The sequence below is a fragment of the Nothoprocta perdicaria genome, unplaced genomic scaffold (assembly GCF_003342845.1).
Source record: "Nothoprocta perdicaria isolate Ctin4 unplaced genomic scaffold, notPer1 scaffold_253, whole genome shotgun sequence".
NCBI classification, from domain to species: domain Eukaryota; kingdom Metazoa; phylum Chordata; class Aves; order Tinamiformes; family Tinamidae; genus Nothoprocta; species Nothoprocta perdicaria.
The window spans coordinates 428,499-449,201 of NW_020455481.1; the positions used below are offsets into that span (position 1 = coordinate 428,499).

The following is a 20,703-nucleotide window of genomic DNA, read 5'->3' on the forward strand; positions in this document are numbered from 1 at the left end:
GCCGCCGCCGCCATCCCGCCCCCCGCGCCGTTAAAGCGCCGCGCCGGCCCCGCGTGGGGAGCCCCGGCACCCCCACGTTGGCTCCGTGCTGGTTTAGTGCGAGCGGATCGGCTGGGAAGCGGCCGGAGCGTCGCCCCGCGCGCCCTTTGCGCCTCGGGAGGCGGCGAGGGGAGCAGCGCGGAGSCGCTCCGGGGGGAAGCGCCGGCGCTGCCCGGGCCGCCACCGCGCGAGCAGAGCCGAGCCGGGGAGAACCGAACCGAGCCGAGCCGGGGCGAACCGAACCGAGCCGGGTCCATCCACCCCGGGCTGCAGCACCGGTGCCGCACGCCTGGGGTGCGGAGGGGCGCACGGGCACCCGGCCGGGCCGCGCGGTGACCCCAGCCCTGCCGCGCGCTCCACGCGGGTGATCTCTTCGCCACGCGGGTGATCCCATCGCCACGCGGGTGATCCCTTCGCCACGCGCCCTCTGCCTCCAAGTGGCGCCAAGGAGGCCCCTTCGCACACGTTCCTGGAGGGTGAACGGCCCTTCGGCCGCGGCCGCCCTGCTGTCCCTTTGTCCCTATATGTTTCTATAAGTCCTCCCCATTGCTATCGCCTGAAGCCAAAGTACAAGCAGAGCTGCCCAGAGCGGCACCTACTTTAGAGGGGGCAAATGTGGTTATGTTGAAGCCCCAAAACATTTTTACCAAACTGAGATCCCGCTGTTTTACAGAGACCGTTTGCAGAATTTAACGTGTGGTTTCAGTCTCAAAACCATAGAATCATTATGGCTGGAGAAGACCTTTAAGATCATCGAGTYCAGCCATAAACCCCTCAACGTGCCTTCCGTGTGTTTATCTGCCTGCGAGCCCTGCTCTGTGCAGGATGCAGGAATTCCAGTCTCGCCCTTYGCTCGCTGTGGGTGTTGAGCGCTTCTGCGTATGGCTCGGCAATGAGCCACGCTGCTGCCTGCTCTGATTTGTGTTTGTCCTTATCCCAGAAAGCCCCCGTGAGGACGAGGTGCCTGCAGAGACGCGCTATTGCAGCTACCCAGCTAGGGAGGGCCGTCCAGGAACGGCTGCTTGCTACCTGCAGGCAACCAGAAGCGCATCCCTTTCTCCCTTTCCCTTGGAATTAACAAGTTACACCCCCTCTAAACATCATTTCGGGTCTCGGTGCTCTACAGAAAGCAGATAAGAACCGAACCATTTACCCCCCTACAACCACCAAGGGAAAAAAAAGTATGAGTCTTCTGTCACAGTCACTGCACATAACATGAGCTGAACTTTGCTAGATCCGAGCAGGACTTTGCTGAGACTGGTTATTTTCTCGACTTTGCACTGAGAGCTGGGTTACTTTATTTGGTTTGGTTTGTTTATTAACTTACCTGTTCATTCAGCTCTAGGTCAGATTACTAAAGTCAGCCCCCAGCTCTCATTCAAAAATAATTGCTCTTAGCGTGGAGAAGCATCGTCTTATTCTCCTATTGCAGGCTTCTCCATTGGAGGCAGGATTGCTTGTGCATCTCCAGAAAGCTGGAAATCCAAGGTACAGGCTGCATCACTTGCCCTGAAGGATGCCTGAGATAGGACCCTCAAAAGTAACCCAAAATTTAACACAACACTCATTTTTTTTCTGGAATAGGGTGTAGTTCTATATTGCTTCCTTAGAGTTTTCTTCTGTGCAGGACAGTATATTTTTGYTTGTTTGTGTGTTTGGATAAACAGTTTAAGGCACAGATATTTCAACCTGAACAAGATCAATAATACATACAGCATGTTTTAAACATGAGCCTGAAGCACAACACATGAAATTGCAGATAAACTTAGGTATTTTCCTGGAGCACCTGCCAAGTTCCTTCTTTTGTATCTAGAGCTCCCACAGACCGTTCTCCAGGAGTTTCGTGTGGGTAGTGCATTCTTCTTCTAGCAAGATAGATCTTTGAGCCTAATGTGATCCCAACAAGGCCACCCAGCTCACTTGCAGTGCCAGCAGACTGCAGAATCACAGAATGGTTGAGGTTGAAGCACCTCCCTYCACCTGCTGGCAACACTCTTCCTAATGTACCCCAGGAAAACACTGACCTTCAYGGCCACAAGGGCACATTGCTAGCTGTTGGTCAACTTGGTATCCACCGGTGCTCCCAGGTCCTTCTCCACAGAGCTGCTCTCCATCAGGTCAATCCCCAGCCTGTCCTAGTGCATGAGGTTATTCCTGCCTAAGTGCAGGGCCCTCCATTTCCCTTTCTTGAACTTGATGAGGTTCSTCTGCTCCCAGCTCTCCAAGCTCTTGAGGTCCTTCTGAAGGGCAGCACACACCTTGGTATATCAGGCAGGTATCCCCCCATTCAAAGGATATTAACAGTAAYAACAGGATTACTAGATTTGCCCCCTGGACACCAGGGTTCAAAACAGTAGGAAGCTCTTGGCGCTCTGATACTTCTTCCTGCTAGGAATCCTGGGAGCAGGGATGTGGTGGCATTGAGAATGGGACAAGCATGAAAAATTCCCCTCCCCGAAAAAACACAACTTCATACTGTAAAGTAATTATTTAAGCAACTAACTATATAACCAACTTCATAACTGGATCTGCTATGGGACCTTTCTCTTTAATCTGCTCTCCCGTAGCAATAGCTTTGTGCCATCACCAGCTGGATTTTCATCCATGTGACACAGCAGAGGGAGATATTTTGGCTTGTTGGGTTTGTTCTTCCCTAGGTAGTTGTGTCTTCAGTGTAGTGAATATTCTGCAGTATTAAGTTGTTCCAGCTTTCCCTCTGCTTAATCTCACGGCAAGTCTTTGTTTTTCAAAATCTGTTAGTTTAAACTGGGTCAAATGCTAACACGCCTGTCAGTCCCCCTAGCCCTTAGGATCTGCCATAAAAGATCAGACTACAGGTCTGTCAAGCTCTTTGTCCTACTTCTGCAAGGAGCCAATGCCCGATGCTTCAGAGAGGTGGAAAAATCCTGTTATTTAAAGGTTACATTGCTTCTCCTTGCTGTGACTCTGCTGCTTCACATTTGATTTTCTTCAGAAGCCGTCAATGAATTGGAAATTGTGCTGCTGGTGATGGACTGCTCAAGTCCTTGACTATACTTTCCTGTAGAAGAACTTCTACCAACTGCCAAGCCACGTTGATTTTCCATCGAAAGCCTCTCCTGTTCCTGTTCTATGTAGTCATGAGATCCTGTAGGGTGAAACAGAGGCAAAACAAATAAGATGCAAAGTGTTTGTGCGTAATACGCAGGATAACSGTTTTCTGCTTGGGGCTTCATTTCAGCTGAGCAGCTCCAAGTGCTTCAGAAGGAGCTGTGTGTGAAGAGCTGGCTGAAGGCAACAGGCAGCTTATAAGGACAGTCCTCAAGACTGAAAGTCTCTAAGTCCTTCTGGGCAGAGAAAAGCTCGAGGCAGGAGGGGGAAAGAACCACCACTAGAGCAAGAGTTTCCAGCAAGGTTCATGCAGAAAGCCCTTTTTATTCTGTGAGCAATGGCTCGTGCAAGAACGCTGCTTAAAGCTTTGGAAAGGTATTGGCTGCCTTAGGGTTTAAAACCAAGCAAACCAGATCAGTAGCCATAGGACATGGAGCAAAGAACATTTCCTCCAGCACAATACATCATTACGTAGAAAGCAGATACTGCCAGCACATATTTTAATATTAAATCAAATTATAATACCATTAAAGCAAGCAGCTCATCTTCAATACTGGCCTCCTATCTGGAAAGATTAAGCTTGCATAAAAGCACATGGCTTTCCTCTGTCACCTTACGCAATAATTATTCATACAGCCACATTACAGATAACAAAGTAAAAGATGACAACTCTCCTGCATCTCTGCCTTGGGATCTCTGAAGCTTCTGTGATTTAAAATTTAGATATAAAATGTGTAATTCTGTGTTATAGCTGATTGCATTCCATCAATTTTATGTGCATCTGTCACAGCCACGCGGTTACACTGCACGCACACGGACACCCTCCACTCAGAGCGGGCCGCAGGGGAGAGGTTTCGCGCGGCACCCGCACCGATCTGGAGGCACCTTCTGTCCCACTGCCTCTCACTACCAGCCCTGCTGTCCTGCTGCTGCCTGCACAGAGAAGCCGTAGCCTGGAAGAGCACAGAGACACTGCTGCTCTTCTGAGCCCTGCATGAGCTGGAGCAGCAAAGAGCCCATGTGGCCTTCCCTATGGCCACCAGAGCCCCCATGGGCTTCTCCCGGCCACCGAAGCCCATGTAGGCTTCCCTTGACCACCAGAGCCCATGTGGCCTTCCCTATGGCCACCAGAGCCCCCATGGGCTTCCCTATGGCCACCAGAGCCCACGTGGGCTTCTCCCGGCCACCGAAGCCCATGTAGGCTTCCCTTGACCACCAGAGCCCATGTGGCCTTCCCTATGGCCACCAGAGCCCCCATGGGCTTCCCTATGGCCACCAGAGCCAGGCGGGCTCCCTGTGGCCACCAGGCCGTGGGCGAGCAGCTGCATGGCCCTACAGCACCGGGAAGGATGGAGATGGGTCAAGCTTTTCCCTTCCTTTAGCCTCTATCCCAATGCTAGTCCCACAAGCTGCCTCTCCCCTGCGCATGCTGAGAGGTGCAGAGCAGCCAAAACCCCCATCTGCTGCCCACCATTTCACTGCGCTTCTGCCTTCGGTGTTATGTGAGCTCCTAAGGCACCCCTTGTGCTCCGGCAACCATTCCAACGGGCTTTCCCCTCCCTAGGGATGGGAATAGGGCRGCGAGCAGCCGTTCCCCTCGCTGTGATTCACTGCCAGGACGTGCAGGTCCTGCCCGGAGCAAGAGGCTCCTTGACAGCAAAGGGCTCCTGTGCTGGCAGGAGGTGCCCAGCCTGTTCCAGCTGCYGCCGAGATAAAGCCTCATCAGCTGAGTATCCCGCGTGGATAAATCCCGAGCCTGCCATGTACCGTCGCTCGCGCCTCCATGGCAAGGGCAGCGCGCGCGGCCTGTCTGCGGCGGGCAGCATCTGTGGGGACAGAGCGCCCTTGTTCCCCAGGGTGGCGCGTTCCAGCCCCACACAGCAGCACGGAGATGCCCCTCGCCGTGGGGCTCGGGGCAGCCGCCTGCCTGGACCCACAGCCCCTCGCATTGAGCCCGGCTGTGAGTTTGGGGCTGGGCGCACGCTGCTGCAGCAGGAGCTTGTTCCCCACCGCCCAGATCTTACCCTGCTGGTCCCAGGGCACCAGGATCCCGCTCACCTGAGAGTTCGTTTGCTTGGGAAGGACCTAAGGAGTCTTGGAAAAGAGCACGCCGCAAGAACTGTAGCCCACAAAAAGCCCGAGAAAAGGAGCCTCCTTTAAAAACAACCAAACCCACTCGTGCTGCATGGGTACATCCTGGGGCACGGGGAAAGCCGGGAGCAGCTGGATCTGTGCAGCTATTTGGATTATACATCTCCAGGCTGTTTAGATTATGTATCTGTTGCAGGGGTGTCTGCAGTAGCAGCGCGTTGTGCCCTTGGCCGCTTGCTGGCACAGCACAAGCTTTGGGAGCGGGACTGCAGCTGCCTCGTGCACCTCAGCAAGCGCCCTGCGTTCAGACCTAGCCCCAAACACGACTCTCCAAACAACCTCTCCCAAGGAGTCTGTCTGGCCCCACAGCTGCGGGTGCCGGTGGGAACACGAAGCCGCCCTCGTGTCTCCGTGCATGCTGGGCTCCCTCTCAAAATGCCTTTGGCCCCTGCACGGGTGTAATTAGAGTCTGATTTCAACCTCTCTGATTTAAATTTCCCGGCTTCCCTTTGAAGCGCTGCTCAGTAAGCGGTGCCAGGCACCCCACATCTGCATTACAATGCATCCCAGCACGCTGGAAAGCCCAGGGGCGTGCTGCAGACATCCCAATCCTTCAAATCCACAGCCAATAGACAACAGGAGATCAAGGACGGCCGAAAAGTGTTTCCCGGAATGAGATGCGCAATTCGTTGTTTCCACCATTTAGCAAGGGCTGCTGCTTCACTTGTGTGCGTGCATGTATGTATGTGTATATTTACACACACATATATAAAACACATATAATAAATGCTCTGATCATTTCAATTATATTAATTTATTAATCTAAAAGCTGTTCTTGCAAATCAAGGCGTGAAAGGGCCTCATTTCAGTGCCTATTACAGGCACATTTTTTTTTTCCAAGCAGCAGCCTTAACATTTACATCCTGTTGTTCAGCCACATCTCTTTGCCGCTCCTTCTTCACGCCAGATCAACCAAAGATTGCCCTGAGTACTTGCTGCTCACGATCCTTACCACCAATGACAGCTAGATTGCAGGTTTTCTCTACTGCCTTTAGCTTGGGAATATTGGGAATTAGCTCTAGGTCAGCCCTAAGAGAAGGATAGAGATCAAAGTGGTTTGCTTGCACTTGAGGACCCAGCCAGAGCCCCGAGCCCACCTCAGCGAGTCTGTGACTCTGGGACCGGTGCCCCTGGGCCCGGGCACCCTACGGGCACAGCCGGGCTCGGCTGCTCCAGTACCTTCCCACTGAATGGTCAGTGTCCCGCCTGGAAAATCGCAGCCTGTCTGCGCTGTTATCTTTGGGCAGTCTACTCAGGCTGAGGATGAAGCTCCCCACAGAGGCCCCTATCCCTGGTCTCTGCAGAGCAAGCTCAAGGCAGAGCCATGAATCTTCCATGAAACCTGGTGCCCGAGCTGATAAAAACACCTAGACATGTGAGGCAACCCCTCATGGAGCAAAGCTGGTTGTCTCTTACACCTGGGCTCGTTCCTCGCAGCGCTGGGGACTGGGACCTGGGGACATCCACGTGGCTCTGTGTGCCAGCTGCCCAGTTGATGCTGAGATACGGGGCTGTGCTGGGACCAAGGCAGCTCCCACTCTGATGTGCCCGTGCCATGGCCTCAGCCACATCCTTTGACCTTCCTAGGCCTCCTTGTGCACAAATGGCAGCTCTTCTSTGCTTGATTATGCTGAAAATAAACTCCATGCTATTCATCATGTGAATGAGTTGCGAGGAAACTATTATTTCCAATTCTCTTTGCAGTTGTATCACTTGTTTTCCACATCCTCTGGACACTAGTGCAAACCAGCGAAGAGCAGCATGACCCTGACTCATAACTAAGTTTCCTACGGATCCTGAAACTCTCCGGAGAAGCGAGAGCAAACACCAGCACAAACAGGAACTGTGTTGCACCAAGTCCCAGGCAAAAAGTTGCCCCTAGGACCCCTCCAGTGAGCGAGTACCACTTGCCAGCCTTGYGTTGGGCTCAGATCTCCATCCCTGCCTCTGCCACACGACCCTCGCGAGAGGCCAAACGTCCCATTAAGTAAGGAGATACACGGGAGTCAAGGTCAGGTCCTTTCAGGTCCCCTGCTCTGGAGGGATCTGGAGCATCTCTGCTGCCTACTGCTCATCCTTGCTCCTAGACATCCTTGCTGCTGGACAGTCTATGCAAATCCCACTTCATGATTTCAGGGCATGGTATGKGTAATGTGTGATTTGTTTGGTCGGGATATTTATTCCTGAGATGGAAAAAATGTACAGTGACTCTGAAACGTGTGGTGTGGATTTTATAGCTGAAGGCCCAACAAAATAATTGCATTGTCTCCCTCTGACCTGGCCAGAGCACTCATGTTCAGCTTTGCCTTTGCTACCAGCTAATGTGCCAGTTACATTTTGATAATGTCTTGCTTCTGCAGCCTCTGGCTAACCACAAATTGATCCTGATGTGCGAAACCACTGACTGTCAATGCTGAGTTGTTGGGATGTGTTTTACCAATCAACACCACTCCGGATCCATCCATCTTCCCTTGGGCGACTTTCCGCTCAGGTGCTTTTGATGCAACAAGCAGTGGCAGTTGGCCTTGCAAGAAGAGATCCGGCGAAGGGGGCTGCAGCTCCAGTTCCACAAGCTAGAAGAGAAGGAATGAACTGGGGTTGTCACCTGTCAGTTGAACTGCAGGTCTTTCTTCCTCTATGTTTAATCTCTTTGTCGACAACGAATTATGAGTCACTGGGTAATTAATGCAAAGGTAGCTTCTCACTCTCCCTTCCTTTGCTTKCTTTCTTTCTTTTTTTTCCCCACTCTTCTTTCCCTGTGCAGTTCAATTTCTTTCTTCTTCATTAGSTCAAACGAGATTTCCCCGGAGACCTGGACAGTTGGATCATCAGCCAGCAATCCAGTAATTCCCTCGGACACCCAARCGTTGCTCTGCAGCTGCGTTTTGAAGATTTAACCCTCCTCCATGGAAGACAAAGCCCACGCAGCGTTGCGATCAAAGTCCTCCTTGTCCTCAGAGCAAATTCGAGTGTAGCTGGCTGCAAATTATCAGCAGAGATTCTCAAGGTGTTACAAGTTAAAGCAACAGCCTGGACAAAAGAAACATGTTTCTYGCAGAGGACGAGCTTTGAAACCTTCCCTGAAATAATCACCACAAAGCACAGCTGGAAAGTCAAAGTGATTTACCTGAAATTTTGTGTGAGAGTTGACAGTTATCATTGGTATCAAAACTTTCAAACGTTATGGTAGGAGAATAAAATAGTAGGAAAATACTAATTAACCATTTGTACTTAGGTAAGAAAGAACAAGTCTGTGTTTCTAATGCTCCAACCAAGGTTGCTGGAAAGCAAGGACTTCACTCCTTTTTCAGTGAAGCCGTCCYGGGGCTGGAATGAGCCAAGGAGGAATTTTTCTTAACCGCCCTAGTGTGGTGTTGGTCTGTGTTAGGTGGTAGTGACTTCACTGAGGTTCAAATAAGTAATAATAATAATAAGGTTTGAGTGGTTACTCGTTCCAATGCCAAATCAAAGAAGAATCCAAGAATCCCGCTCCGCAGGCGGCAACCGCGCTGGGAACGCGTTTTAGCCGCGCTAAGCCGGAGACCATCACTAGATGGCCTCGCAGCCCAGGCGATCCGGGCAGGTCCAGGCTCGGGCTCGGTGGTCACCGCGGCTGGTTTTAGGAAACAGCCTTTAGGACTCAGCGCGCGCCTCAGGCCCGGCCTAAGGGCCGCCTCAAAGGGGCCGCAGAGAAGCGCGTTTGCGGCCTGCGCTGCCACAAGCTGCCTCTCTCCCCAAATCCCGGCAGGAAAGCTCGGGATACCGGCGGGAGAGGGAAGGGCTGCCGCTTTAAGGGGAGGAGGAGGAGGCGGCCCGGCCCGGCCCAGCTCGGCCCGGCCCGCGCGCACCCGGGCCTCGGCAGCAGGTAGGTGTCGGCCCCGCTCCCGCCGCCAGCCTGGAGAGGGAAACCTGGGCATTTCTGAAGGGAAAAGGGTATTTTCCCGCGGGGTTCCGGCAGGGTGCAGCCCCCAGCGCGTGTCGCGGCCTGGTCGCCGCTCTCCCCTCACGCGGCAGCCTCCGGAGGCAGGAGATGGAGAGAGGGCCCCGCTGCTCCTCGCAAAATTCCCCATGAAAATGCAGAAAATGCAGGTTTTCACTGGCGTGCCGGGCTGCTCATCAAGCAACCCGCAGGGTTTTGCTGATTTGAAGCTATTGCGACACAAAATAGAGGCTACCAGAATTTGAGCCCTGCTCATTTGCAGCAGTTCATGGGGGAAAACAAGCAATTGAACCAAAAACCACCCGCCAAGCCCTGGCATACCCTGTTACCTGGCAGGGCTTTTGCCCTTGGATTCCCCTTCCCCTTCYGCAGATGGTGCCTCCCTAGCTCTGCCTTCAGCAAGAGCTCAAGTTCATTAAGTGCGTTCAGCTGTTACCTGCTGCATGGCCTCCCCAGATGTGGTGGGAAAAACCCAAAATTTTCAGTCACGTATTTTGAATAAACACACAGAGCTTCCACTCAAGCTGCGTGGAAGTGCAGAGCGGTTTATAAAGCCAGACCGGCAGCCCGAGCAGCAAAGCACCGTGAGTTCGGCTTGCAGCTCGCCCTTCTAGTAAGCAAAAGCCCATGAAACCACATAATAATGATGCAGACAGAGAAAATAGAATAAGAAATCACGTTATATCAATTAACCCTGCTAATGAAGGCTCTGTTTTCATAGCTTTAGCCGGCATCCTGTCTAGTTTCTGTCAGGATGGTCTGTGCTGCTTGAGATGGCCAAACTGGTGGCAACTCTGGCACTGTGAAACTGCCCGGGATTTCTTTATGCCTCAAYCAGCTTTTTCTTGGAATCCTCTGCAAAACAGAGGAAACAGCAGCAAAGACAGAGAATAGCTTCTGCCTCTCATCTTATTTTTTTAACTTATAAACTCTATAAACTTAAGCCATTTTAAAGCATGGATTTTACTTGCTTCCCTAGGCATCAGCTCTGGGCAAGGCCCAGAAGCTGTGCCCTGAAGCAAGTCCAAGTTCCCAGAAGGAAATTAGAGCGCAAGAGGAGAAAGGAAAGACAGTGAAAGAGGAAAGGAGGGATCATGGAAATCTGAGCAGGAATGCTGGAAGTTGGGTTTTTTTTTTTTTTCTGTTTTCTGGCCACCCCTTGGTAAAGATGCCATCCAGTTCAATGTAGGAAAGATCCAGATGCCTCAGGAGATGGTGGATGAGAAGATCGTGGTAAAACTTGCTCTTCTTCAGTCCTCTCTTACCCCAGTGTGGTGGTTGTCCCTTGTTCTGTTTCCTAAGGGAGTCTGAACTCTGGCACATCAGTTTTCCATTTTCTTCGCTTCTAATGACTCTAAAACCAGCCTTAGGTGGCTTCAGAAGGCCTTTAAGTCTGAACTCATCCAGTCTTCATGTCTCAACTTCTTAAGACTTATTGGTTATGAATTCACTGTCTGTTGCATTAGAAACTGAGAGGGAGCAGTAAATGGAGATCTGCTTCCTTCTACAGGAGAGCATCCGCCTGCAGCTATYGTATTGTAAGACTATCAGATCCTTTGAAGTACAGACTGAGGTGCAAGAAATTAGAGTATTCTGATTTAAACCAGGTTCGATCATGTTGGAGCTGGCAAATTTGAAAGAGRAAGGAAACTCATTTGAAGAAATCCTTTGTTTGCTGATCTCTGTCTAAAAAGATGCTTTAATGTAAAAGACTCATCACTGCTCTGAAACCTGTAATTCCCCTCCCCAAAACCTCCTGACACCCTTTGTTATGCCCATAGTCCCTGCAATACCAGAGCCCTGCCTGTAAAGGCTAAGGATTTGATGGGAAGAGCACTACGTGGGAGCAGCCTGTCCTGTGTCTATGCGCAAGGAGGAGGGAGGGAAAGGTTAAAAGGCTGCCTTTGAGTTGTTAGCTCTGTCAGCTCTCCCACTAAGCGGTTGTTTCTCGCAGGATGTGTTAAGAGGCTCTCTGTACTGCAGGGGCGAAGTGGCCTTTCATGTCAACCTCCCCTTCCTGAAGTCCTGGCGGTGCAAAGCCTCCAAGTCCCTGATATGCTCCTTATGGAACATTGTTCTCCTTTCAGGAGTTTTCACCCATTGCTGTGAAAAACACCATCCTGTGAGTTTGTCTCCAGCCTTCTCCCTCCAACTATTGTCCGCTTCAGATTGCATCAGCGCTCCAGGCTGCTTTCTGGAGCAGTCGTCCTCGCTGAAGACATGGCCTTCCATGGCTGGAAGCGGCTGCTCTTCCTGAGCAGGCAGAAGGCCTTTGCCAGAGCATGGAGGAGCGGGAAGGGAAGCCCCTCTCTGGGCTGGAAACGCTGCTGCCACGGGGAGGCTGGCACGTCGGTGACCCCCGAGATGAGAGCGTTTCTGGAGGAGAACACGGAGGTCACCAGCAGCGGGAACCTCACGCCAGAGATACAGCTGCGCCTGCTCACCCCTCGCTGCAGATTCTGGCAGGAGAAACTCGACTCGTGGCCTTATGGGGACCCATTCTGGGCAATTTACTGGCCGGGAGGTCAAGCCCTGTCCAGGTATGCAGCACACAGACCCCTGAAGTTCCTAAATATGGTCGCCTGCTGCCAAGTGTGCCAGCCCTTACACAGCAGAGCAGCAGTCGCTGCTGGCTAGCAGTGAAATTCAGTGCTTGCCCTGTGTGGACAACTGAATCTGGCTGAATTGGAACGTGTGGGAGAGCTGTGCAGCTGCCATCAAAACTAAGCAAGCTTTTTACTTGTATCAGTCATAGTCCCAAAAGAAGTTTCCATTAGGAGAGAGCTGAAGGGGTTTGGTTTTATAGGAGGCAGATAGGCACGCGGATGTGGGTCTGGCTCTGCTGAGGAAAGCAGGCTTAGGCTGATGCACTTGGCAGTGCTGCTTAGCCTCAATCGGTGCCCTCCTTAGGATTTCAGCAGCCCCGTTGAATCCGGGCTCACAGTCCAAGAGTGAATGAATATGTAGAGAACCCTCCTCGTTTGCTAGTCACATAAGAACCTGCATGTTCATTCTGGCCAYTTGCTTTCAAAATGTGTTGAAATTGGAGGGGGAATGTAGGGAGGAAGGGGCCGAGCTCTTCTCAGTGATGGCCAGTGACAGGACAAGGGGTAATGGGTACATGTTGAAACACAGGMAGTTCCATCTCCATGTGAGGGAGAACTTCTTTACTGTGAGGGTGACAGAGCCCTGGCACAGGCTGCCCAGGGAGGCTGTGGAGTCTCCTTCTCTGGAGGACTTCAAAACTCACCTGGATGCCGCCCTGTGTTCTAGGTGTCCCTGCTGGAGCAGGGGGGGTTGGATTAGATGATCCCTAGAGGTTCCTTCCAACCTCAACCATTCTGTGATTTTGTGATTCTGTGATTTGTTGGATATTCCTGCTTTCCAGGAGCTAGGTGGCATTCTCTTACCTTGCAAAATCAGACTTCTCACTTTGAACAGCAGAAAAATTTCCTTCCAGAAAATTCTGAACAGCAGAACAAAGTGTCAGCCTTCCCCACGCCGAAGAGAAGATCTCAACTGCTGCTCTGCAAGAATGTAGGAGCAGGAAAGAGTCTTACAGTTCCAAATTGTGAGTTGATTAGCCTGCCATTTAGATGAATTAAAGTACTCTTAAACATCACATAATTAAATTAAGGTAATCTATACGTTTTATTATCCTATGATTCATGTTCCCAGGTATTTGGGWAGCAATGCTAATTGACTACCATTTATGCACTTGTTTTGATGAGATGGAAATGTCAGCAATTACTTGCCTAACCTGGAAAAGTAAAAATAAATTTAAAAGCTAATAAAAGGGGCAGGAAAACATGTGGCTTCAATAGCSACGCTTATTTTTCCCAAGTGGCATTTCCACAGCTTGAAAAGTCGACTGTTTCAGACTATGCCTCACAGGGTAACCAAAGACACCTTGTTAACCAGCATGTCTGACACCAGTGTCCAACATCAGCATTTCCCCCTCTGTCCATGGCAGGTAGACAGTAGGTTCCTGCTGGTTTAGGTTGCCATAATCATTGGAGGTGTCTTGGGAAGCACTCAGCTGGAAGCAGAGCACTCCACGCTGTTGGGCTGGATCATGCTCTCGGTGCATTCCTGCAGGAACACCATTGCAGAGGCCAGCACAGCCCCTTTCCTTGGGGAGAGCAAGCAGGGTGCTTTCCATGGAGGTGCCATCCYTGCCTTCCATCGTGTTTGCCAGCTGTGGGTTGTCCTCAAAGGACCAAAACCCACGGGAGGCACCTTCTAGGCCTGCTTCTGCCCATCCTCCTTGTGCTTCTGTGCCTGGTCCCGCACATTCATTTGCCGTTTACACCAATCTTGGTGTTTCTGTTACAGTTCTGTACGTTACAACATCTGTGAAAGTTGAATTACCAGCAGTGCTGACAGGTAGTCRTCATCTTCCACGCTGGAAGATGACACAAATGTAGAATCTTTTCGTGTTTCTAGTTTAACAGTTGAATTTATGTCACTTAAGGCTTTGCACCTTTACAAGAAATGAATTTCTAGGCTTTTGGTCAAGTTCTGAACATGCCAGGTTGGCAATATGACCCATAGTGTGTAATAATAACCACTTGCCTTGTGTCAGTTCTGCCTGTGTGTTTCCAGGCGCTTTGCTGATTGCTCGTGGCAGGTACCAGTGAGTAGATCAAGATACTCTTTCCCCTCAGCATTGCTATAGTCTCATTTTCTTGTCACTCTTCAGGAACAACATTAAGCAGACCAGGAGTATTTACATCTGTAAGTGCATGACTCAGGAAAAGAAAGGAAAAAAATCATCTTTRGGCAATTGTATAAGCAGTACTGTAGGGCATGGGGACACCTTGTCATTTGAGCATGGAATATTCACTGCAAAATCATCTTTGTGTTTCTGAGTCTTGAGATTCCTACAGGTCTTTATCAACAGTTTCCCATTTCCTGTTTTTGACACCAAGCACCTTAGTTGCAGCTCGTGTATTGGATTTGGATTTGGATTTGATAGTGTTTTTTTTTTTTTTTTTTTTTTTTGTGGGGAGGAAGAGGAAGGGAGTTTTATCCGAGCAGAGGCGAGCAAGGAGCTCTACAGCAGCAGCATGTATGGAATTGCAGTATCTGCTAGAGCATCGTGGTTTATTACATGTGTGATGTGACTGCTCACGCAGTGCAGGACAAAGCTGAGACATCTGCATAAATATGCTTATAGCTTTAACAGTTTTCCTTTTGAATTCAGGTATATTTTAGATAATCCCTGGATTGTYAATGGGAAATCAGTTTTGGATCTTGGAAGTGGATGTGGAGCAACAGCAATAGCTGCGGTGATGAGTGGGGCATCCCAAGTCCTGGCTAACGACATCGACCCTAGTAAGAACTTCCTTTTTTTTTAATAYAWATATCTCTGCAAAKGTATATATCTTTAAAGCACATTTAGCACTAAGTTTTCTTTGACCTATTTGGGAGAAAATTGATTTCCAGATATGCTAATTTAGAATGATAACAGTATTAATGGATGTTGCCAGTACTAGAAGCTGGGCTGTACTAGGCTCCTGACACAGAGCGGATCTCCCTGTGAGCAACTCTTTAGAGTAAACAAACAGCAGAGGACCCATCAAATGTTTCCTACATGTCATCACRGCTGCTTTGAAAGAGAGCTCCAAGAGCAAGTGGAAAAACTGTTTTTTTTTTCTCTAGGACCTGAGCATAGCATAGGAGCTGCAGGTCCATATTGTTATTGTTTTAAAAGATTTGATTTCCCTTAAATGATTTCTGCATTCAGGATATTTCTAATTTAATTACTCATTGATTAGGGAGGAAATGAATCCACAGATAAGGCAGTTGGATATTCTGTTTTGATGCAGGAGTGGCCCTGGTTTCCTGTATGGGATCGCTCTTCTCCATGCAGTGGTGYGATGAGGATAAAATTCCACCATTTTATGCTAGACTTTAATGCACAATGAAGGCTGTGAAAGCTGCTAGATAGGATAAACAAAAATAAGAGATTAAAGTGAAAGTTGTGTCAGAATATTTGAAATTTGTTAATGAGTCTTAAAGGCAGAACCCTCGAACTTCACCTTCATTTAATTTTCTTCAGTTGCAGGAATGGCCATGATCTTGAACTGTGAACTGAACCATCTGAATCCCTTTCCCATCACCATTCGGAACATGATCAATTCGGAGGTGGGCGACTGGGACCTCATTGTTCTCGGGGATATGTTTTACGATGAGCAACTGGCTGACGGTCTTCATCAGTGGCTGAGAAAATGCATGAGGACACGGCCAACCCAAGTGCTCATTGGTGACCCGGGCAGGCACGAGTTTTTAAGACACAGAATTCACAGGCACTTGCACAAAGTTGTAGAATATTCCCTTCCTGAAGCTGCTAGACAGGAAAACAATGGACTAACATCAAGCATCGTCTGGAGTTACCAGCCTTCGTGTAGCTTAGAAAGCTCCTAAAGCCGCTTTGTAATTAATWTGGTCTCCATTGGTGGCTTTCTATTTTTTTGGTAAGTGGTTGAAGTAAGCCATGAGACATATGCATGGCACTGTTGATGCACAGCTGCACCCTGTGCCCATGTCAGCTTTGTAGGCTCAGGCTTGGGCTGCATTTGAGCCGGAACTCGGACGAGCTCGACTTGAGCGGCTGCGCGCAGCGGTGCCGATGGAAAGAGAGGGTGCCCGGGAGTTTGCATGGCTGCCACCTCTGCTGTGTGTCCCTGTGTCCSTGTCACTCCTGGAGGGTACCGGGAAACATCTCGGACAAGAGCACTGAGGACAGAGGAGGATGGRGGGGGGAACCCTGCCCTCCCTCCCCAGGCTTCTGCAGCTCATTTACAGAGAAAATAGTGCTGTCCTTCCTGAAACTCTCTTTGCTGGATAATTAGCTCGTGTTATACTCACTCTGAGTGCCTTGCTTTTTCTTTACCTGGCTCTTTCTTCTGAATGTAGCTAATCTGGGTCTCCTCCTTCTCTAAAATAAAAGTCTGTTCTTCCTTTAAGCCCCAGAGTGATCATTTAGGATGATGCCTCATTCAAAACCATGCTTCTTGAGTGTGGCCAAAGTAACCACTGGAGTAGCTAAGGAGTAGCAGCTGGGGGGTGACGTTAGCCTTTCTAGATGACATTCAATGATCTACACTCCCTAACTTTGCAGGGAAAAAATGGCAGCCTGTCACCCTGGGGAGCTGGGGCAGGATGAAGAGAGCTTTCTTTCCATGATGCTTCTGAACAGGGAATGAGAGAAAAACTAGAAACATTATTTTCTCTCTTCTCCCAAAGACTTACTGAACAACAATCTCCGGAATTGTCCAAACCTACAACTCTGAAGAAAGAATCATCTACAGCGTATAAAAACCCCCTTCCTCCACAGGTAAGAGTCTGTGCATGCATCAACTCAATAAAGAAACCACAGTTTTCAGAGCAATAAATTAGTGAACAAGCAGCAGAAATTAAGAACTAATAACTGGATGATAAAGCACGCTGCACCCATGGATCCACATACCAGGGGATATAAAAGCTTAAAGGTGTGAAAAGGTTGTGACAGTCGCTCCAAAAACCATGGTATTTGTGAGGCAGGAGGATTATGAACTTCTGTTCATGTATGTAGCCACAGAAAGAACTTTTAATGAGCTTTTAAAACTACCCAAACGAGCCAGGCAAAATTTAATCTTCAGAACAATGCAGGAATATTCTCRGCCAACAATTTACAAAGGTAACAATATACAAGTACAATATAGAATACAAGGTGAAAAGGGTACACATGATGTTCTGCCACTTCAAAAAAACTTGTAAACTTCTGTTGAAAAGAACTAATTTAGCCCGAATCAAAAACCAACAACAACAAAATCCAGGGGAGTTAACGCGAGAGCAGACTCAGTCTCTGGAAAGGAAGGATTTGAAGTGATAAATGCTGATAAATGCTGATCTTCCAAACCTTACCACTCATCTCCACGTTGTATAGGCTGTTAAAGACAAGCTGAAGATACACCACAAGTCAGACACTTCTACTGAGCGTGTCAGTACTGCACTACAGGCACCAATATGGAAAGAGTGCAAATTTAGACTGCATACCCCCGCCCCCCCAAAAAAAAAGGGGGAGGAAGAAGAGAGAGTAAAACTAGGTTTCCAACCTGCAWGGCTAAAACCAGTAATAACATTTAGGTTCCTAAGCCTTTGTCTGGTCCAACGATTTGCTGCAATTAGAGCTTTTAGGTGCTAGTTGTTATGTGTAATAATAGAGCCAAGGCACCAGCCTCTGCCTGCAGGAGGGGTGGGCGCTGGTGCCTCCGTGTTCCTGGAGCTTTCCTGGGAACAGAGGCCTCTCAGGCCCAGCCACAGCGCTGCAGGGGCCCGCAGCTAGGAAATCARGCAGCTGAGTTTGGAAATGGCCACGCAGCACTCACAGAAAATAGAATTTGTTCCTCCCTAACTCATAAAACCTAGAGAACAACAGGGATTGTTGTCAGACTTACTATCTTTTAGCATTACTGGATGCAGCATACATATAGTCATATATATTCTTTATGTATATACACAATATCTTCCATGCAGCTGGATGTGAACTTCAAATAGACTAGAAGACTATTTTATTTCTGTGACACCTGAGTGGGATGTGTGATAGTGCTGGGTTAAGAAGTAAGCACATTCCCAACGCTGGCCTAACCTCAGCATGTTCCACATCGTCACCAGGTTCATGGGAGACCTCCCTAGTCCTGCTAGTTCCACGTGCAGAGCATCAACAGGGAGCCACCTCCTGCCCTGTGCAGCACTCAAATGACCAGTGTTTTTAAGCCTCATGTAGAAATCATACAAACCCCCGCTGTGTTTCTTGTTTCAACAGACCCACCGAGTATGACTTACAATTGTGATGAAACCCGTGCTCCAGCGTGTCATGAACTCCTCTACACTTCAAAAACTGAACATTGCTTTTAAATGTGACTGCAACTGAACAAGACATAACCAGGTATATTTTCAATTTCTGTAGGCTACTGCGGATGTCATGAACTGCATACAGCTCAGTACTGTACCCTGCTGAGCTCTAGTGTGCTGAGGTTCAGGTGCTCAGAGCCCTCCTCTAGTCCCGTTTCAGCTGTGCTTATGAGAGCTACATTTTGTTCCCGTTGAGCATTTTCACACAGAAATGCAGGCAAAAGCCAAAGCAGATGAGTATCTGCCAACAGACAGAATTCTGTTAGTGGTCATCACTACTATTCTGAAGTTCCTTAAATAAAAAATTCTTGAAATTATTGTAGTTACGTTTTTATGTTCAGACTATACTTTTAGAACTGTAAAAATCCAGTTAAGTATCTGATGATAAATAATAACTAAAAAAAAAAGAAACGTGCAGCATCAGTAACACCATAAATAAATGTCTATTGTTTTTCCTCCAAGCCCAGCAAAGTGCCCCGTGAAAGGAAGCTACTTGTTACTGCTTAAAATAACCTTGCACTGGGGGTAATGTCACCTCTGTTTATTTTGTCTGCTCACTCTGCTTTTTTTTTTCAGATTTAAGCCCTAACTTTATGGCCACTTCTACATAACTGCGAATACTACGTCTGCGCTTGGTATTTTTAATGGCGACTACCCTCTCAGATTATCAATTCACCAGGATTTACTTAAAATCGGATTGTATAGGTAGCTATGAGCAAGACGTTAAGTAGTAGCCTAGCCCAATGCCTCACGGGCCCTGGGATACAGTACTAGTAATTACAATTTAACTTTGTTCCTATTGCAACGCGGGCAGCAAGGGAAGGCAGGACAAGGCTCTGCGCAGGGACACTGGTGAATCCTGACTCACTGGGGTGGCCACAGGGACCGCTGGTGGGAGCAAGGGGAGAAGCCATCGGCCACGGGAAGTCACCAGCGGGGCGGCCCGTGTCCAGCGGGGCCGGGGTCTGAAGCGCTGCTCTCCTCTGTAAACCTCACGCTCAGGTGTGCACATAACAAGGGATCAGTAAACAGTCCAGGTCACTTGCTTGATTTTGTTTGACACGAGCAGCTGCTCTAGAATATCTCGGGAGCGATCTGCAGAGGAAACAAGGAACGTCTTGTTACTGACTCAGAATATATACACATATATATATATACATATATATATATATATATGTGGCATGCAGAAATTAAGTCAACCACAAAAGATTTCAATTATATCTGYATTTAAAGTTTAGCTTGCCATTAGAAGGTCATACTTGACATATAGCTGAAATCTTTCAAAATGTTTCAATAAATGCATGGCCACTGCATTAATGTTTTAAAAACAAAAAATAAAAGCATTTTAATCACATAAGGCTCAGAAAAGACCAAGTTAAGGTTTCCCAAGCAGTTGTAATTCCGTTCTCTTGAGCATGCATGCCCGTATATAACACTGATAGCCTCTTTTCTCCTCTGATTTCCTTGGACTTTCCTATAGTTCACTTGGATGCAAAAGTCAAAAATCCAGTTTTGTATAATGACTGTATTTATCAAACTCTAWAAAGCCAGTTGCCAAACAAGTGAAATGAGAGAGTGTATCACGGATCTGAAAACCTGAGAATAAAAGAGCTGGTAAAGTCAGAGCAGTCAGGGAAAGCCGACGTGCTCAGGGATCCGCAGTCAGTCACCCTCTGCTAGCGATGCTGGAACGACACTACGTTAGTGACATARAAATACAAGCACCATTTGGAGCAGTGGGACACGTTCACTAGGCTGTAAATCCCTTCAAATACAGCACCACTTTTATAYGGTATGTAAGAACAACCAGAGTCCATCCTCCTGGATATCCTGCCTCCAGAAAGAGCCAGTGGGGACAGAAGGGCTCTGGCAGCTTCCTGCCCGCAGAGCAGCTCCTGTGCTCATGCTCTCTCCCTGCCTCTCCAGCTCCAACTTCTCCCCAAGGAAGGAAAGGAAAGAGTAAGAAGGACCATCTCCATGGAGGCCTCCCCTTGCCTACCTGACTGCAGCCCCCATGAGCTTAGGCTCTGTGGTCATGATGGCTCAAGACCCTGGAAGTTCTGGAAACCAAGTGCCAGGAAGGCACGAGGAAACCAGACCATTAAAACGCCACAAGGGACCTTGAAACAGGAACTATCTGTTACAAACAAGGAACACCAAGGAAGGGACGGACCGTCTGCCCTATCAGCAAACCTTGRGGAATGAGCTGTAAACGTTGGGAACACCAAGCAAGCGGGAGGAAAGGAAGGGAAAGGTAATTCCAGCTGGGGCAGCGTGACCCTCGACTCAAGAAACGGTGCGAGCCAAAGGAGAGCGCAGCGCCGGCGCAGGCGCCTGAAAGGAGGGCAGGGAGGGCCRAGCCGCCCCGCAGCAGCTGCCTCATGGCAGGCAGGCGGAACGCGGGAGCCGGGCAAGCAGCGAGGGACCCGGAGCGGGGCCCGGGGGCGCTGCGCCCGCGGCCACCCCTGCGCCAAGGCCCCACGAGGGGCTGGGCCGTGGGGCAGCGCTCACCGCCCCACTGAGGGCACGGCAGCCGCTGCAACAGGCAGCAACACGAGGCGAGCAGCCTGGAGCGCGGCCCG

At 49.3% G+C, this 20,703-nt stretch overlaps 2 protein-coding genes across 4 annotated transcripts in view; one reads left to right on the plus strand and one right to left on the minus strand.

Moving 5' to 3' along the window:
• Positions 1 to 10,436: 10,436 nt before the first annotated feature.
• ETFBKMT (electron transfer flavoprotein subunit beta lysine methyltransferase) lies at positions 10,437 to 18,060 on the plus strand. 2 transcript variants are annotated; one of them, XR_003249547.1, is made up of 6 exons: positions 10,437 to 10,453; positions 11,308 to 11,760; positions 14,427 to 14,557; positions 15,285 to 15,699; positions 16,472 to 16,562; positions 18,033 to 18,060. XR_003249547.1 is itself a non-coding variant. In XM_026040343.1 (4 exons), exons 2-4 carry the CDS (start codon positions 11,441 to 11,443, stop codon positions 15,647 to 15,649), a joined length of 816 nt encoding a protein of 271 aa, XP_025896128.1. In that variant the 5' UTR covers positions 10,437 to 10,453; positions 11,308 to 11,440; the 3' UTR covers positions 15,650 to 16,169. The 2 variants fall into 2 exon arrangements, 1 of the variants encoding a protein (XP_025896128.1); XM_026040343.1 differs by lacking the exons at positions 16,472 to 16,562; positions 18,033 to 18,060 and having other exon boundaries at positions 15,285 to 16,169.
• Positions 18,061 to 18,227: 167 nt separating this feature from the next.
• The window catches only part of AMN1 (antagonist of mitotic exit network 1 homolog), a 36,739-nt gene continuing 34,263 nt past the window's right edge, over positions 18,228 to 20,703 (minus strand). For both annotated transcript variants that reach the window (XM_026040344.1, XM_026040345.1), the window contains exon 7: positions 18,228 to 19,216. In XM_026040344.1, the coding sequence (XP_025896129.1) occupies positions 19,143 to 19,216 (74 nt within the window). In that variant the 3' untranslated portion in view covers positions 18,228 to 19,142. The remainder of the gene's footprint in view (positions 19,217 to 20,703) is intronic.